Here is a 17,870-nt window from a genome sequence, read left to right on the forward strand (position 1 = left end):
GTTTCGCCTACTTTATCATCCGAATTAATTCTTCTATTAACTTTTATCGTCTTAACTAACGTCTCTACATATAACTGATCATTTTAACATTGTTATGTATGTTTTAATTTTTAATGCGAGACTTGCTCTCTCAGATGTAATTAGACGCTATAAAGAGTTTCAAAATGTTGCTGCATAATGTTAGATAACAAGAAAAATAAGGTATAGCTGCGAATGCCGACGGGCGGCGTTGGACGAAAAATTCGGAGATCTAAAATACCACACGCAACACCAAATAAATATCGAGAAATATGTTTAATGCGAATCATGCTCTCTCAAACGAGATTTGACAATAGAGAGTTTTAAAATGCTGTTGCATACGTTTTACATTTCAGTATGCGAAACTTTCTGCCGCATTTTGCGTTTGCATAAATTATTTAAAAGAACATAATTAATAACTATACTAATAGAATTAAATAACTATATTAATATTAGATTAATAGAATACTGTAATCTAAAATAATAATTAAAAAATAGCAAGAATTTAATTATGCATCAGTGGAGACGTTAGAAGACAATAAAAGTTAATAAAAGAATTAATTCGGATGATAAAGTAGGCGATAAAACTCAGGTTTCGCACCGCGAAATCTCGGAAATTTACTCCTGATGTATCAGGCTAGCATGTTAGGCAAGGAGGTTGACGGAGGTATTCCGAGCGCGGGTTTTGCCACCCCACATTGCCTCCTCGTAATCACGCTGCTATTGGTCAGAGCGCGGGAGCCTACTGCCCCTCCTATGCACACCTGCCAGCGCTCTGATTGGCCGTAGGCTGGGCATCCTCGTCGCGCGCCCGGCGCACCGTTCCAAAATGGCGATGGGTAATAGTGGGGGTAGGCGCGCCGCTGCTCGAATATCTACTAAAACCTCCTCGCTCAACATGCTTCCCGCGTAACAGGAGCGATTTCTGAGGAATTACAGATGACTCCAAACTCGAGATTCTTGCTTTCCTCATAACCTAAAATTCTTTTCATAATTTTTATGATCTTTCAAGCGTCAAACGAATGCACGATATATTTCTCGTTATTACTTAATAATAATTTAATATTAATATCTATTGTTTGTTAAATTAATAACGTTTTTATTAATTACTTTTTATATGTATATGTACTCTATATGTATGAATAACTGAAACTATTATTGCGAATTAACGAATTAATGCAGTGCTCGTGCTCGGCCGGCTCGGCGGAAAGGTTGTAGAAGCTCCGAAATGCGCTGAACGACACTGGGTCATATATCTCGAGAAATATATTCATTTTAACATTGTTATGTATGCTTTAATGCGAGACTTGCTCTCTCAGATGTAATTAGACGCTAAAGAGTTTCAAAATGTTGCTGCATAATGTTAGATAACAAGAAAAAAGTAGCCGCGAATGTTGACGGGCGGCGTTGCATGGGTGACAAATTCGGAGCTCCGAAATACCACACGCGACACCAAATAAATCTCGAGAAATACGTTTATTTTAATATTATTATGTATTCTTTGATACGAGGCATGCTCTCTCGAATGTGATTAGACGATAAATCATTATAAAATGCTGTTGCATAATGCTAGCCAGCGAGAAAGAGGTAGAGGCGGAATGCCGTCGGGCGGCGTTGGACGACAAAGTCGGAGCTCCGAAATACCACACGCGACACCAAATAAATCTCGAGAAATACGTTTATTCTAACATTGTTATGTGTCCTTTAATGCGAATTAGGCTCTCTCGAATAAGATTAAACGATAAAAAATTATAGAAAGCTGTTGCATAATGCTAGCCAACGAGAGAGAGGTAGGTGCGCGAATGCCGACGGGCGGCGTTGGACGACAAATTCGGAGATCCGAAATACGATACGCGAGACCAACTAAATCTTGAGAAATACGTTCATTTTAACATTGTTATGTGTCCTTTAATGCGAGGCATGCTCTCTCGAATGTGATTAGACGATAAATAATTATAAAATGTTGTTACATATTAGTTAATAACGAGAAAAAAATAGAAGCTGCGTATGCGTTTGCTCGGCGGGAACGTAGAGCTCTGAAATGCAACGAACGACTGCAGGACATATATTTCTAGAAATACATTTATTTTAACGTTGTTATATGTGTTCTTTAATGCAAATTAACATTGGTATTTATATAGCTGATATTTAGATCCTAATGAGGGCGGGTCAAATTGACCCATGTGTGACTACGAAGGGTTAAATGTTGGTTAATGCAACATGTGGGAATGGGTTTGGACGGGTATGATTTATCCATATATGTATAAGACAAGTATATACATGTAATATATTTTGTATATCATTAATTTTAACTTTATAAATTTTTAAAAAATTACAAAAAAAAAATATATATACATTTTTATTAATATAATTATATTACATACTCTTATAATTACAGTAGTGCTACTGTATTTAAAATATCGTTCGTTTTGTCGATGTTGATAACTATCGACATTACAGATTAAAAAATTTATGAAATCACAGTCGATCCTTTGAATTTTAGTGAGAGTGAATATTATCTCTTACCCATTATATTTTATTGATATATTTTAGTTTTCAAAATAAAAACTTTGAATCTTAAAATTACACTGCCGCCGGTAAAGTTAATGCGACCGTCGATACAGACATTATTTTTATTATCAATATCAAGCGAACTTTCCACTGATATTTTACATAAACTACGAACATTCAAACTTTCAACAAAGTATTAGAAGAATATAATTAAGAGCTAATACAAACTGAAATTATTTCCAATTGGACACAATGCGTGCCTAAATATTGGACGCTTACATGTATAAACGAAGAGAGTTACAAGTTCAACTAGTGTCTTATACACGAGGATTCACTAGCTACACAAAATCACCAGGATCCGCAAGCGCGCGTCGGCGACAGGTGTCTCCTGCCATACAGGTGTTCTCTTCAGTCGGCCAGTGGTGGTCAGCGGCGCGCATTCGTGCGTGCGTGATGCGTGCATGCCTGCGTGCGTGCGTGCATGCGTGCGTGCATGCGTGCTCCGTTCCGTTCCGTTCCGTACCACACCACACTCTGCAGCACGTCGTGCGCGCGAGGAAAGACCGCTCTCCTCTCTTTTATCGCGGCGTGCGCGGGCGCGAGTTCCGTTCCGTTTCGTTTCGGCGAGCAAGACTTTTTCCTAATACGAGAAAGTGATAATATATCGCGGGCGCGATGCGAAGAAACGCGGCGCGACGCCGCCGTGTGTGTCGGAGCTCTGAATAATGACTCGGCCGAGGCGCAAAGTCATCGACTCGGGAATACCGAGAAGAGAGAGGAGGTGAAAGAAAGACAGAGAGAGAGACAGAGAGATCCCTCTTTTTCTCCCTCCTTGATATATCCACGCTGCTTTCGAATAAACGCTAAATTTTCACATGCCAACAGCGATCTACGCGCACATCCGATCGATGGAAGGACGGATTCGCGTTGCACTGGGATATTATGTTAATCGCCTTTTACGGTCAGAATGAGGGAGGAAGAGCTCGAGATATCACTCAAGGTAATCGCGGGGCCGCCGGTCTCCTCTTCCGTTCCCTCTAGTTTCGTACTTTGCTGCGATTTTTTTCACTTATTCTCTCGCTTCAATCTATAGGTTCAATCTATAGGTTTCTCCAAATTTCACGAGTGCGCGTTCGCGCTTCGTTTCGTTAAAATGCGAAAGAGCGCGGCTGCGAGAGGAACGAGGGCATATTTTTCTTCTTATTTGCGCCTCCGTCGCGATTTTCCGCGCCGGAAAGGAAAGCGGCTTCCTCGCATCCTCGTCGCGGCACGATGCGTCGTCGTGCTACGCGCGAGGTTACTATCTCCCGGTGAGGCCGCACCTCGCCGATTTTTTTATTCACCGGATCTAAGGCATTCCTTTAATGCTCGCTCTCGACGCGACGCGACGAATCACTTCCCACCGGAATAATTCTCAGCGGATGGACATTGAGTGTCTTATTCTAGACTTAACAATATCACCTCTTATATTCAGGGATTCTTTCGACGAAACAATTTAGAAGGAATTTTTCAAAGACCGGACTCGAATACTGAAAATCTCTGAAGAAATACATCTGTATTATTATATCTTTCATTCTTAACTAAAAAGAAGAAATAGAGAATTAACGCTCGCTTTCTTCGCGATATTTATGTATAAACACAACCGTTATCGAGATGCTCATTCCTGGATAATAATAATAATAATCTTTATTAGTGGGAAAAAATACCTTTTAGCATACAGTGAAGAAAAAGAGAACATTATACGAATCTAATACAAAGAGTGTTTTATTATCACTCCGAGACTCTGTATTATTGAGTTATTAATTAATATTACGAGAGTAATCGAGTAAGATTTAGCTTGGAAGTTGATACAGAGCCGTTAAAGAAATCTACACTATTGTAATAATTATTCATAGAGTTCATCAACCTATTTATCCAAGAATTTGTCCTATATATATGAAGTACGGAGCTGTCCGATATGAAAGATGGAGTATTGACTTAAGTCTCTCTAGTTGGAATGTCAACATTGATATTTCTTAATAAATCCGAACCATCAATAAAGTAGTTGAAAAGCTTAAAGATGAATGTAAGGTCAAAGATCAATCTCCTATTCTCTAAGGGTAATAAATTTTAATGCCCGTTTTCACCAATGTCGTTTAACTTGAACCTTAGTTCAATTCACTCTTTGTCTGTTTCTAAGGGAGACTGTTAGAAAGAGACAAAGAGTGAATTGAACTAAGGTTCAAGTTAAACGACGTTGGTGAAAAGGGGCATTAGTCTTTCTAATATAGCACAGTAATATCATGACAAGTGATTGACATGAGATTACTTATACGGTAGGCAACCATACGTAAGAATTTGGGCTGCACAGATTCAATTAAAATACGATGGTGATTATATAGTAAAAAGTTCAAATTAAACGATAGAGCAGTATTCCAACTACCGGAACTAAAGTACAATATAATAATTTTAATGTGGTTATATTCTTAAGTCATTATTTAGCACAGTTACATTTATATATACGCAAATTAGCTTATTCGGCCGTTTATTCGCAACACTCGTATCAGCTCATTCGTCCGCACCGCAATATTTGTACTCTGCAAACTCTATTATGCGATCGCATTTTTTTAGCTGAATACGAAATTCATCGATGCCCAAGTTACCGAAGTTCTCGGCGAGCATCTCACCGAGAGTTCGCGATCTCGCCGAGGAAGCGACTCGATAAATTTCGCAGGTGATTAACACACGCGAGGTAGAACCCGCCGGCGTGTAGTTAACCGGTTGGTCGGAGAGTTGAGCGGGAAATCACCACATATGCATATACTATATACGTGTGATACATAAGTAAAGAATTAAATAACAGTTTTAGGCAATTTGGGAAGCAAATGAGCTTGAGACTTAAAATCCAGGCGACTTAGGAAAACGGAGAAGAGCGAGGATAAACTTTTGATTTACGAATCAGTCGTACGCGATATATTCACAGAGAAAAAAATGCCGAAAATGAAGTTTCTGCGATGGAGTTGTCTTCAGGCTGTTTACGCGCTGCGTCCAATCTCTCCAATCGCAGCCGCGCTAAAGTGGCAAATATAAAAAAAAAAAGGGAACCGCATCAAGCGCATGCGAGCTCGGTGCTGCTCCAGTGATCTCTGCTTATCTCCCGATTGCCGGTAACGGTACTTACTCGCGTTTTCATCGCGTACGCGCCTGTTTGCCGGAGACTACGCTTTTTCTTGTCACTATTTATACAGCGTGTTTCCGAATTACCGAATATATATGATTCTTTTAATCGCATCTCTTCCGGGTATACGATTTTCCTTGACCGAGATATCGTGTGGGATGACCACCGCAACTTTCTTACGTCGCATATCTTTACGAGCGAGTTTCAAGTTCCGTTAAAGCCCACAAATGAATGGACAAATGTCACGCTATTGATTTATTCAATTTGCCGGACGGCATTTCCAATCGCTAATTACACGAGAAATCGCCGTCCATGTGATTCCGAAGCCGAGTAGAGAAGAAGCCATGTGGTCCGCTCGCTCTCTCGGTATATTCATTGGAAACCAGTCGAACGCGGAGAATATTATGATTTATCCGCGGTTTACAGCTATATCAGGATGGATAAGTCGAGAATCGAGATAAGGCTGCACGTGCGGAACTCAGGAAAAACTCCAGCACAGATTAGACATTCGATGTTTGAGTGCCTCAGCACTTTTCGTATGCGAACATTCCTGAGATTCCTTCCGTCGTGAGCTATACATGTCGCTTCGAATTATAAGGCCTAAAGGCCTAAGCTATACGGTAAAAGCAAGATTGCCTTCGGCGACCGGTTTTTTTTTATGGACTTATATATTTTTATCGATGTAGCCCACTTCCTCATGCGACGCGCCATCGTATATATTTGGCAAAGATTGTTTGGGCCATGATCGATCGAACCTCGATCATTTGCTCGATGGTTATTAATTTAAAATAACCATTTAATTAATAGAATAATATATAACTACTGATGAATGAACAATAACATTAACATCTCTCGTTTAGGTGGTGATAGTGGGCAACGGCGCCGTGGGGAAGTCGTCGATGATTCAAAGGTTTTGCAAAGGTACTTATACGAGGGACTACAAGAAGACGATCGGCGTCGACTTCCTAGAGCGTGAGATCGAGTAAGTATAATTGCTCGGTAAACGTGTCGAATCGTTTCAATTCAAAATTAACTTGATCTGACACAAACGCGGCATTCCGAGCAAGAGTGGATTAAATCTACAATCTATTTATTAGTTTTAAATCTTTAAGACTTAAAACTTAGGGAAACTGTATTGAGGAATGTCGTAGACGTTAGAAGATAGAAATTTCTGATACATTTATAGCAAAAGGGGATTTGTGCATGAATGCCTCACATATTTTTTTTAAGTAGTCGACGAATGCTAATACAGAGAAATTAAATTGATTCGAATATTATGTCTACTGATCTGATTATTCGTTGCTGATCATCGCATACCGCTACGTATGCGTGTATAAGTTCGAGAGCGACGTGCCTGAGAAAAACCCGATTTTAATCGTGCCAGCGCGAGCTACCGTGGGATACTTCTCGTATCCCCCTCTCGACATCTGGCTATCGATGTAATGTCGGTCAAACATAGAAAGGAATTTTATCTCGCTGCATATGTGTGCATGATCCATCCTTCAATTATGCCTATCTTGCGATTAGTCGCTCTTCGCGTGCCTAACAATCGTATAAATCGCAATAATAATTTGATCTTTAATTCTTAAAGATCATGTATGTGTATATACATTCCCATAAATTAGAAATATAGATAATTAAGATTAATTAGGATCAGGATTATGAATAACAAATAAATATGTAGATAAATGAATATATATATGTTTATGCTGACAGAGTTGACGGTGAGGACGTAAGATTGATGCTCTGGGATACTGCAGGACAGGAAGAATTTGATGCGATAACCGCGGCTTATTACCGCGGCGCCCATGCCTGTGTCCTCGCTTATTCGGCTACCGATAGAGATTCTTTCGATGCTATTCCCTCGTGGAAACTTAAGGTACAAATCTGTGAGTTAGTAGAGGAATGATAATTTTCATTCGGTTCCCCTAAAATTTAGTTCGCTTCAAACTTTCCATTGCTTACTAAAATTTATATGTAAAATTATTTGACAACTTTGTTAAGGGTTTGACATTTTTAATAAAGAAAAATCGATTCCAAATGCAAAAACTCTATTATTAAAGACACATTCGGTTTTTTTGGACACTGTATAATTTTCCTAAAATATTCTCTTATAGGTCGAGAACGAGTGTGGAGAAATACCCACAGTTCTGGTGCAAAATAAAATTGATCTCGTCGATCAGAGCGTGATCGATCCGTGAGTATACGCTAGATAGTTTTCACTAAGTTTCCTTAAAATAAAACTCGTATTCGAAGCCCTCGATATTACAGGGACGAAGCCGAGAGGCTCAGCCGCGCCTTAGGCTGCAAACTCCTGCGGACGTCCGTGAAGGAGGATATCGGCGTAATGAGCGTCTTCCGACACTTGGCGTCCCGATGCCTGCACGAGATGCGTCGCTCCGACGATGACTATCAAGACGACTTGAGACTATATTCCGCAGAGCCTAGATCTCCTTCCGTCATCAGTACGATTAGATTCAATAGTTCTGCAGAAGCTCGTAGTCTACGGTCTACAGTATAAATGACGTTGCATTTTTTTCTGGTTTGCAGGTGCGTTTAGTCCAGATGGGTCAATGTGCGGTCGTAACGCAGGCAACGGAACGATAATCCTTCGGCCCGGTGGCAAAACAAAGAGTCATAAGAAACGAAATTTCGTAAAAAACGCTTGTAGACTCTTGTAGCTGTATCTCGTGATGTATGTACGATAGCGTTACATCGCGCACCGAGTATCACATGAAAACGTCGAAGGTACGATTGTCTTGTAAATATATATAGTTTATTCTCTGAAGGCGTAAACGCGGACGGTGATTTACAGTGTCCGGTAATGCAAAGTCTATTGTATTCTAATTAACGGCCTACGACGGTTTCGTGTATAAGAACACATAGGACGCATAACATTTGAGAACACGTCAATTTAAATGCAATAGGAATAATCACCATAATTATGCTCATAACGTTAACCAAATGGTTGTAGATTATAAGGTATGGAAGAAGATTAATCGTAAAGTATTAACTGCAACTACGCGTACTCGCAAGTGCGAATGGGAATAGCGATGTAATACGAATATGACGCGTAATTTGTAAATATCTCGCCATATTATCATATCTATATATAGGCATATATATATTATGTGAATTATTAATATTTAAATTGCATCGCATTCAAGGACCAAAATTAAGAAATTAAGATTTTAATGTCGATATGAATATAGCGTTAATTAAATGACAACGACAATAATAGTAATATAATAATCGTTATTTACAGATTAGCGCGTCGATATTACTTAAGATTATTCAAATTCTATAATAATTCAAGACCTGCTCAACTTTTTGCAAAATTTTCAAATTAACGAAATAAAAATGCATTCCAAACATGTATTGTGGTTCAAGGCTTTTATTTCTTTAAGGATGTTCTGGAAACACCGTCTCAATCAAAAGTATTTCCAACCGAAGTATTTCCAAAGTATTTCCAAAGTATTTCTCAACCAAAGCAGAAAATATTAAAAACTCTGATATTAAAGGCCCGGGAATAGAAAAACTTAAGCAATAAACAAATCAGCCAATCACAGTCAAGAACTTAAAAGACATAACGTAAGCGGTAGCAAATCCAAACTGTTGATTTCCTTACTGCTTAAATTTTTCTATGTGCCCGGGCCTTAATTCTCCAAGATCCAAAGAAAAAAAATGTATATAAATAGTTACGGCAAATCTAATAGAATGTAAAAAACGTAGATTTAGTGACTGTAAATAACTGTTACTACTTTTTTCAAAATCTCGAAAAAAAAAAAAATTTTGTAATTTCAAATTTTGTTATATTTTTGTTTGTTAATGTACTTGTATACAATATTATGTTGGTAGCATTTTTTACCCAAGTGACATGTGACACATCGCAGTCAAAATGACATCATTTTTTGGTCAATATGATGTCATTTTGACTACGATGTGTCGCTTGGGTAATGTTTTTAGTTTTGGATACACTTTAAAGTTACGTGGTAAAACTTGGATATTAAAAAATTGATAACTTTTTATTTAAATTGTGAATCGTTCTGAAATTTGGCCCCGAGCTTTGAAAGAGAATACAAAATATGGTATTAAATTTTCATCAACTTTGTAGCATTTTGATAAACTCTCCAGAACATCCTTAATGTTGAATATTGAATTAAAACGCCAAAAGTGAGAAATCAACGTGAATTTCTTTTTTCTTTCACACTTCTCTCTTCTGACAATCATAATTCAATTCTACTGTAGTGAGAAAATGGGAGTCTTAAGCACAGTGTAAATTACAGTTTCCTAAGGCAATAGCGTTTACAATAAGTTACTTAATAACTAATGTTGTATTTTTACTTATTTGTAATATTACAGAATGCAATAAAATCTTTGTACATTTTGCTACAAGTAAAAACTATCTTTGATAAATGAAATCTTGAGAAAAGGTCCCATAAACAAAAAAAAGAAATAAAAAAAGGGATTTTTAATCCAAGAATACAATTAACAGACCATCTTGAATCATCTAAGAAGAATTAATCTTTGATAATGAAATAAGATAATTGAACCGCTCTCGTTACACTCAAAACTAATAATTGCTATTTCACAAAATAAATACACGGTCCTATTAAAGTGAGAGTGTAAAGAGGCCCATTTACTTCATATTTTCAACATTACATCCTTCACATAGTATTTAAACGTCTACAATTGCAGTACACATTCTCTAGAAATTCCTCTTTATTTGAAAACGGTACAGATTTGAAAAATGTTATCGAACGCTTTTTCAAGACCTTTTTTTTAAGTTTTTTTAGAGTGCCGAAATGCTAAGTGCTTCAAATATGTTCACGAATCATATAAACGCCCAGAATCGATCTCGCATCGCAAGATTAAATCCAATCGATCACTGTGCATTCTGTACACAGCCAAGCGTTCCATTCGAGGTGGCTATTCGCGAAGTGGAAGAAAAATGGAAACTTAGCCGCGCAAAAAAGGCGCAAAGAATGTATCTTTCCCAAATGTCTCTTGATTCGCTAACAGCGCTAGACCGTCGAAAAGCTTCGCCACTCGAAACTTATATGGAAAATGAGAGGCAGATTTAATCCACCTTGTAATCTCTTTGTGTCATTTACTGTGTCATCTCCAAGATGTGCATCTTGTCGATGTAATCGAGCAATCCCTGCAGTCTCTTCTTGACTCGCTTTTGATCATCCAACGTGCATCCGAGAATGGCGGTCTCAAAGACTTTATCGGAATGTCCTATGCTATGGGAGGAGCATGCGTTCATGAATTCTGCGCATCGCTGCCGAGTGCTGTTTGGATCTTGTCGCAAGCCTATGACTAAGCTGTCGATCAGGCCGTTAACCTATTTCAACAATAATTTGATCAGTCATTGGACTATGAAATTACTTTATACTTTGAATAACCTTTACGGGATACTGTAATCGAGTTTCAAATACCTGATGCAACGCTTCCTCTTGAACATGATCCCGTTGGACTGTAACCAATACATCTACAGTGGAACAGCGCATGGACAATCTATCCGCATACCTCAAGATATCGTCCCGATCAGCTGGATAAAAATATGACAAGTATTTTTAATGTTGTTTCAAAGAAAATTAACAATGTTCAATTTGGAACGTATATATGACAGATTTTCTACTTAATAAATAACCCATACATGACTTATCCCATTATTTTAAACATTTCTACAGACTTGTTTTCTCCCACGGTCAAAGAAGAATTATTAGGTACAACACAGACAACATACATTAATATTTATGTTATATTATCACAGATTAAATAATACCTATCATTCAAGGAGTAAAATATCTCTCTCTTTCTCTTTCTCATTCTGTTCTTCTCCCAGCACCACTCAGTATTCTAATTTCGGTTAGACCGAAATACTCTGGGTCTTCCTTTAATCGTGGCAACGTAAATTAAGTCTACTCACGCTCCTCGAGGGCGAACAGCATGTCGTTGTTCCTGAGGGTGTCCAAGGTCGTCAGCAGGCCATCCTTCTCCTCCATGAGCCTGGCGGCATCCTTTCGCAGTTGCTCTACGTGAGCCTCAATGTGGTCCAGCAGGCCGACTAACCTGTCTTTCGGTTTCTGCTCGTTGCTCGGCTGTTCCGTGCTTTCCATGCTGCGTCTCCACGTCTAGCATCGACTCCCCCGGCGAGACGAGACGGCCTAATCGGTACCCTCGGCGACGACGTCGATGCGGAACACGATCGCGTGCGCGCCTGTCCGAATCCCCGTCAGCTCACGCGGCTGCGTCGAGATTGTTCGAGATCCGTTACGTTTGACGATAAATGTTTGCGTGTACGCTTTGCTCCAGCTGACCAGCTCCAATCGCGCCTGGCTCGACTCGCACTCGATCAGACGCGAAACGGACGCGTAAATAAGTACAATAGAAAGACCGGAAGCAAGATATCTCGCGACTGCAAAGTTGCAAACGCGCGACGTCCGCGGCCGGCTGTTTCCTCTTGCACGGCGCGAGACCGATATTGGGCGATATGAACGAGATAACTGAGCAGTCCATGAATATATATGTATTTATATGGATTCTAGATTAGTCTAGATTGATCTAGATATGTATATATAGATTAATATATGTCATTTCAGTTCGGCTTGCGCCTCAAAATAGCTACGTTCGTCTACTTTGACCCCTCTTTCCACTTTAAATCGTGAAAGAGGCTGTATTCATCTTCTTTTTTCTTATTCTTTCTCTCTTTCGGAACGGAGTTGATCCTTGGGTTCCAAGGATTCCTACTTTACCGACGAAACAGCTGATTTGTCCCGAAAATTGTTATTTCCATTTTTTAAGAAATTTGAATGCAAATATGGTTTTGTTATTTTCATCAACATCTGTATAAATTATTCCCGTCGAAATTGTACAACCCCTATAAAATTCTTCCTAAAATTATTACCTGGATTTTATTTCGAATTTAGTTGCTGATTTGACTGGCGTCCGAAACCTAACCAAAGCCGACTGATCGCGACTGTCGCTGGTGTTCGCATCATTCCCTTTCTTTCATTCTCTCTACGTCAGCGTGCGCTTGGAGTGAGTATAACGTGCTCTTGCAGAATTTATTTTGTATCCGTATCGTTCGTTCGTCATCGTTTATCGTTTTGCAAAAATGTTACTTCGCGCTCGCTCGAAAAAACACATCGTTTCACGTGTCCCGAATCGTTTTGCATTTCGTTATAAGTTTCTCATCGAAATCTTATTCTGTTCCAGGTCGATCTAATTATCCTAACAAATCACAAAAAATGGTGAGTCTGTTGTTTAACTTTTTTTAACTTGGCTACATTTTACGCATTTTTGGATATGAACAAAAGCATGTGCTTTATTTCACTGGGTTGATGTCAAGATAACATATCTGTGACAACGTAACCTCAAAATTGAGTTTTGGTCAAATCGGTAGGTGCATAAATGATATTTTGTTTTATATTTCCAGCCGCGAGAAATCAAAGAAATCAAGGACTTTCTGCTGAAAGCCAGGAGGAAGGACGCAAAGTGTAAAATATTTTTTATTCAAACGTATCTTCCCTGTGAGTCTAGTTTTGGGCACGTATAATTTCCCTGCTTTTTTTGTTTCAGCTGTGAAAATCAAGAAGAACGCTGACAATGTTAAGTTCAAGGTTCGCTGCTCCCGATTTCTGTATACCCTCGTAATCACAGATAAGGAAAAGGCTGAGAAGCTCAAGCAATCCTTACCACCAGGTATAACAAACTCCACTGGCGATTACATTTTATAGTTTGGATTAACGATATGACAGTGCTTTCTAAGGGCCTCCGTAAAATAAAAAATATAAGGAACGAACAGACATTAGCGATTAGAACTAAAGGCCCTTGCCGTGCACAACGCCAGGCAATTGATGTTAAAAATCTATTGCCCATTTTTTTCATTGTGCATCTGGTTTTATTCCCGAATCTTTGGTCCTAATCGCTAATATCTGTTCTTTATATTTTTCATTGTGCGGGGGCTCGCTTATAATTGTAATATACATTGAATTTTTTAAAAAATTTCAAGACTTTAGTATATGATTGAACCATTTTTTTTAGGTTTGCAAGTAAAGGAGGTAAAGAGGAGTGAACGTGTGTAAAATGATTAAATAAATTATCTTCTTAAACACGAGTGTTTTTCTTTTAATTTCCTTATGCTAAAGTTATAATGAGAACTTTATACTGTTTCGACAAAATTAGTTTTTTTTTCCATTGGGACGTACATGTACCGATAGCTTCTATCTTTTTAAAAATCTGTCAAAGATGTTACGATTGCACCTTACATCGTAAAATTAATATTACATAGTAGTAGTTAAAGATAATGGATAAAGATTTCAAATACAAAATATTTTTGTTGATTTCAAATTTGTGAATACATGTCGTAACCGTAATGTAGAATAATAAATGCGACATTACTCGAACATAACTTATATATTCTGTGCACATCTTTCAAGACGCATACGTCACGCAGGAGAAAGTAATACTTTCTCTTTCCTACACTTCATACATTTTATTAAATTTTAATTATTCTTTTCATCTCTTTCGTTCAGTTTTTCGGCTCTCTTAGCCCGTTATGATGTCAAAAGCGAGAAATCACAATATAAACCTTTCCCTTTGTGTTACACATTCAAATAAACCACTAAGTCACAAATCGCGTTTGGTAATATAAATATCCTGAAAACTCTAGTCTTTTTGCATTAATAAACACTTGCATGTGTATGTATGTGTGAACTTTGTATATATATATATATATATATATATATACATATATATATACGCATCTTATTCACACGGAGCCTTCACTTCCTCGAGGAGGACGTGCATACGCTGTATGCTTCTAATATTGTAATAGCAAATTATTCATGTTTTGATATATTTTTTTCCTCTCAAATTATCTTTCACTCTTTTTTTAAACTACAGACTATATATATTTATATTTATTCTTTAAAAATAAAGATGTTGAGACTGCGATGTTCTTCAGTCATCACATTCATGATAAGTCGCCCTGCAAAAGAATATGCATTTTTGTTGTTAATACAATGTAATTAAAATACAAAATAGACTATTGTACACACGGTAGTCGATTGGAAGTGATGAAGTACCTTTGCTTGTCTCTGTTACGTTTTGATAATCTTCTTCCGTGGTCGCGTGTCGACAACGTGTATCGTTTAGTGTGTGCCGGATTAGTTCTGAGTTCTCGCATTTCGGAGGTCTTTGCTTTTTCTACCTTCTGCATAAATCTGGCGATGAGTTCTGGACAATTCAGATTCTTTTCTGGTTCCCACGTGTCGTCGGCTGTACTGAATCCTTTCCATCTAATTAAGAATTCCTTTGTGCCATTTTTCTTAAAACGTACCTCAATTATTTTCTCGACCTCAAATTCCTTCGAGGTCTCTTTATCGCCTTTGTTATTTTGCTCGTCTAGAAAAATGATACAAATGCGTGAGATTATTTCTACAATAAATGTTTTACGATAAAATGATAATAAACGACGATATAACGTACCATTATCTGTTTGTTTCTTGGGAATACTTTTAGACTTTTTAGATTTATCTGTTTTGGCCGATACTGTTTTCGTCGACCTCATTTCTCTTTCCTTATCTTTTTCTTCCATTAGAAAGTCTTCTATCAACGTAGGACAATTCAAATCCTTCTCATTTTCCCAAGTGTCTGCGGATTCTCCATATCCCTTCCACCTTACCAAAAATTGTCGACGACCTTTAATGGTACGAATATTGATGAGTCTTGCAACCTAAAAGAAAAAAAAAACATATGTTCTTAACATTTTTAACACATGAGAGAAGAAGTATTTGAGGTTTTTGATATTAAAAATATTTTTTATAGTCAGCCTATTACAGAAATGCCTCAAAATTCACGGAAATTCAACAAAATAAAATAGTAAAAAAATTTTCAAAAACTTGGGTAATAAATTTTTATTCTTAAACTTTTTAAACCTTTTTATTTGAAGCACTAATTTTTTAAATACAACCAATTTTAGGATATTCTGTTTCATTGTAAAGTGTTTATTTATCCCTGTTGCTAACTTCACGTATCTCGCGCGCTCCTCACCGCGCGGTAACACTCATTGGATGGAAAAAGGAGGAAGGGGACATGTGCCTGACCAATGATCGTCGTGCAAAGCGAACGTCGACGTCGTCGATGTCGATGTAACGATGCAACAACCTAATCAACGTCCCGAAAGGCAGCTACTTATGCGAGAAAAGCAAAAATGCTTTTTAGACGTGAGAAAAGAGAAAATTTGATTTCTCCGCGATATATGATCGCTCGCTCGCGTTGCTAATCCAAATTCCGAGCGTAACCGGCGATCGGAGACGCGCGGACGCGGATAATGGAGGGAAACTGTAAGATAAACACCGCCATACCTCATACTCGTCCTCAGGCCCGGACTTGTCGCGGGCGGAGGTGGACGCTCGTGGATCCTCCTTCTTTCGGCGCTTATTCGGAGGCTGTTTCTTCTCGCCGTTTTCCCGCTCTTCTGGCTCCGCCGACGCAGCGTTGACGGCATCCGCCGTCTCGGCGTCGTTGTCCGCCTGCGCCACCGGCTTCTGCAGCGATGCACCGCGCGACGAGCGTCTCTTCGTGGCGGACTTTTGTGCGTTGTTGTTGTTCCTACCGGTCTGCGTCTCGCCGTTGTCGCTGGACGCGCGTGCGCCGACATTTTCCTCCGCCTCGCTGTCGCTCGCCGTTTCCGACTTTCTACGCTTGTTCTTCATGCCGAGCCGACGCATAATACCTCCACGGTACACTTTGGCGCGCAGCCCGCCTTCGGCTTCTACGATTCCCTCGACGACGATCTCCTTCCGCGACCGCCGACAGCACCACTCGCCGCTCGGACCTCTCACTCCTCCTTGTTCTTCTTCCACTTCTCCCCCCCTCCTTTTTCTCTTCAGCCCCTTTGCGTTCTCCCTCGGTGTTTCTCTCGCTCCGCCGGCCTTCACCTCGCTCGCTCGCTCGCTCGCTCGCGAGAGTAATACGCCGACGAATCACGAATCCCTTCCCGCTGTGTTCTCGAGCTGCTCTGCTGCAAGGAAGTTCACGCTCGTATTCGGTAACAGTGCGCGCGCATTCTAGCTTCTTACACCGGTACACCCTCCACCGCACGCGAGTATACGCACGTCCGCGTATGTTGCCACGCAGAGTATCGCGGTACAGTCAACTACAGTCTGGTACAGTCATTTACGAATCAGAGAGAACGCTCTTCGGGCGGGACTTTCGTGCGCATGCGTCAATACGTCATCGATCATGTGATCTACTGCGACAGGCCCGTGCCAAGACGCTTCGTGGATGAGAGCCGTTTTTGGGGCCCTCAACATTTTTATTAAATTTGCGTCAATATGTCGCATATGTTAAAAGCATATAACATAAATATCACCTGCATATGTAAAGGAATTTATTTATTAATGTAGAGGTTGTATCTAGTTAATTTACTTTTATGTGATCATGTAGCAAATAATTTTTTTAGATTTTTATTACGAGAAATATTTAGCGACATTTTGTTCGATAATTGTACAAGACGATGTATTGTCATTTCTCTTTAGTGTGGTAGCATATCACTATTACTTCTTATTTCAAAATGTCTTACAAACGTTTATGAAACGTTACATTACATTTACGTTACATACGTTAAAATAACGTATATAATATGAAAGTAACATGCCCGGGTAGACAGTAACACGCGAAGGAGTCTGCGACACCTTTTATCACAGCAAATATATACGCGATTGAAACGATTACGTATATGCGAGATTCGTCTCTGCATTCATAGCATTCGGTACAATTAAAAAAATGCAATGCACAAGTTAAATTTGAGTCTCAAACCTAAAAAAAAAAATTGAAAATCGATTTCCAATATGAACAATTAGATGCCTAAGCCCGTAGAGAAGAGACAGATTCTTTTCAATCTATTTAAATTCACGTATTTTTTCGAGAATATTATATTTCTTCGCGTATCATAACATCATGATGACGTCAATATGACTTTATTCATCACTTAAAAGTTGTCTGGATATGTTCAGGTAACTTTTAAGTGATGAATAAAGTTACAATGACGTTATCGTGATATTATTATGAGTTTTATGCTCTTTCGGGGGTATTAAACATGGATTTGACAGCGAGCCAATTGTACTCAATCCAATTTTGATGTCGGCAACATTTCTCTCCCGATATTTAT

General features: G+C 38.9%; 4 protein-coding genes across 6 annotated transcripts; 2 read left to right on the forward strand and 2 right to left on the reverse strand.

Moving 5' to 3' along the window:
- The first annotated feature begins 2,773 nt into the window (after nucleotides 1-2,773).
- Nucleotides 2,774-10,064, forward strand: LOC112453374 (ras-related protein Rab-23). Of its 3 annotated transcripts, XM_025014109.1 has the most exons (7): nucleotides 2,784-3,310; nucleotides 3,415-3,529; nucleotides 6,547-6,668; nucleotides 7,403-7,565; nucleotides 7,804-7,883; nucleotides 7,958-8,151; nucleotides 8,237-10,064. In XM_025014109.1, the coding sequence occupies exons 2-7, from the start codon at nucleotides 3,497-3,499 to the stop codon at nucleotides 8,365-8,367; spliced, it is 723 nt and encodes a 240-aa protein (XP_024869877.1). In that variant the 5' UTR covers nucleotides 2,784-3,310; nucleotides 3,415-3,496; the 3' UTR covers nucleotides 8,368-10,064. The 3 variants fall into 3 exon arrangements, with proteins under 3 accessions (XP_024869879.1, XP_024869878.1, XP_024869877.1); XM_025014111.1 differs by having other exon boundaries at nucleotides 2,774-3,310; nucleotides 7,958-8,326; XM_025014110.1 differs by having other exon boundaries at nucleotides 2,783-3,529.
- A 240-nt stretch (nucleotides 10,065-10,304) lies between these two features.
- LOC112453375 (BAG family molecular chaperone regulator 2) lies at nucleotides 10,305-12,177 on the reverse strand. The gene is made up of 3 exons (XM_025014112.1): nucleotides 11,622-12,177; nucleotides 11,128-11,240; nucleotides 10,305-11,033 (listed from the first exon to the last, which is right to left on the reverse strand). Exons 1-3 carry the CDS (start codon nucleotides 11,809-11,811, stop codon nucleotides 10,797-10,799), a joined length of 540 nt encoding a protein of 179 aa, XP_024869880.1. The 5' UTR covers nucleotides 11,812-12,177; the 3' UTR covers nucleotides 10,305-10,796.
- A 485-nt stretch (nucleotides 12,178-12,662) lies between these two features.
- On the forward strand, nucleotides 12,663-13,806 carry LOC112453373 (60S ribosomal protein L38). The gene is made up of 5 exons (XM_025014108.1): nucleotides 12,663-12,733; nucleotides 12,911-12,945; nucleotides 13,131-13,191; nucleotides 13,274-13,396; nucleotides 13,739-13,806. Exons 2-5 carry the CDS (start codon nucleotides 12,943-12,945, stop codon nucleotides 13,777-13,779), a joined length of 228 nt encoding a protein of 75 aa, XP_024869876.1. The 5' UTR covers nucleotides 12,663-12,733; nucleotides 12,911-12,942; the 3' UTR covers nucleotides 13,780-13,806.
- LOC112453372 (chromobox protein homolog 3-like) lies at nucleotides 13,799-17,019 on the reverse strand. Its single transcript, XM_025014107.1, has 4 exons — nucleotides 16,063-17,019; nucleotides 15,185-15,431; nucleotides 14,782-15,100; nucleotides 13,799-14,684 (listed from the first exon to the last, which is right to left on the reverse strand). The coding sequence occupies exons 1-4, from the start codon at nucleotides 16,426-16,428 to the stop codon at nucleotides 14,657-14,659; spliced, it is 960 nt and encodes a 319-aa protein (XP_024869875.1). The 5' UTR covers nucleotides 16,429-17,019; the 3' UTR covers nucleotides 13,799-14,656.
- Between the last annotated feature and the right edge of the window lie 851 nt (nucleotides 17,020-17,870).

The sequence above is a fragment of the Temnothorax curvispinosus genome, unplaced genomic scaffold (genome assembly GCF_003070985.1).
Source record: "Temnothorax curvispinosus isolate PA1 unplaced genomic scaffold, ASM307098v1 QBEX01004269.1, whole genome shotgun sequence".
Lineage (NCBI taxonomy): Eukaryota > Metazoa > Arthropoda > Insecta > Hymenoptera > Formicidae > Temnothorax > Temnothorax curvispinosus.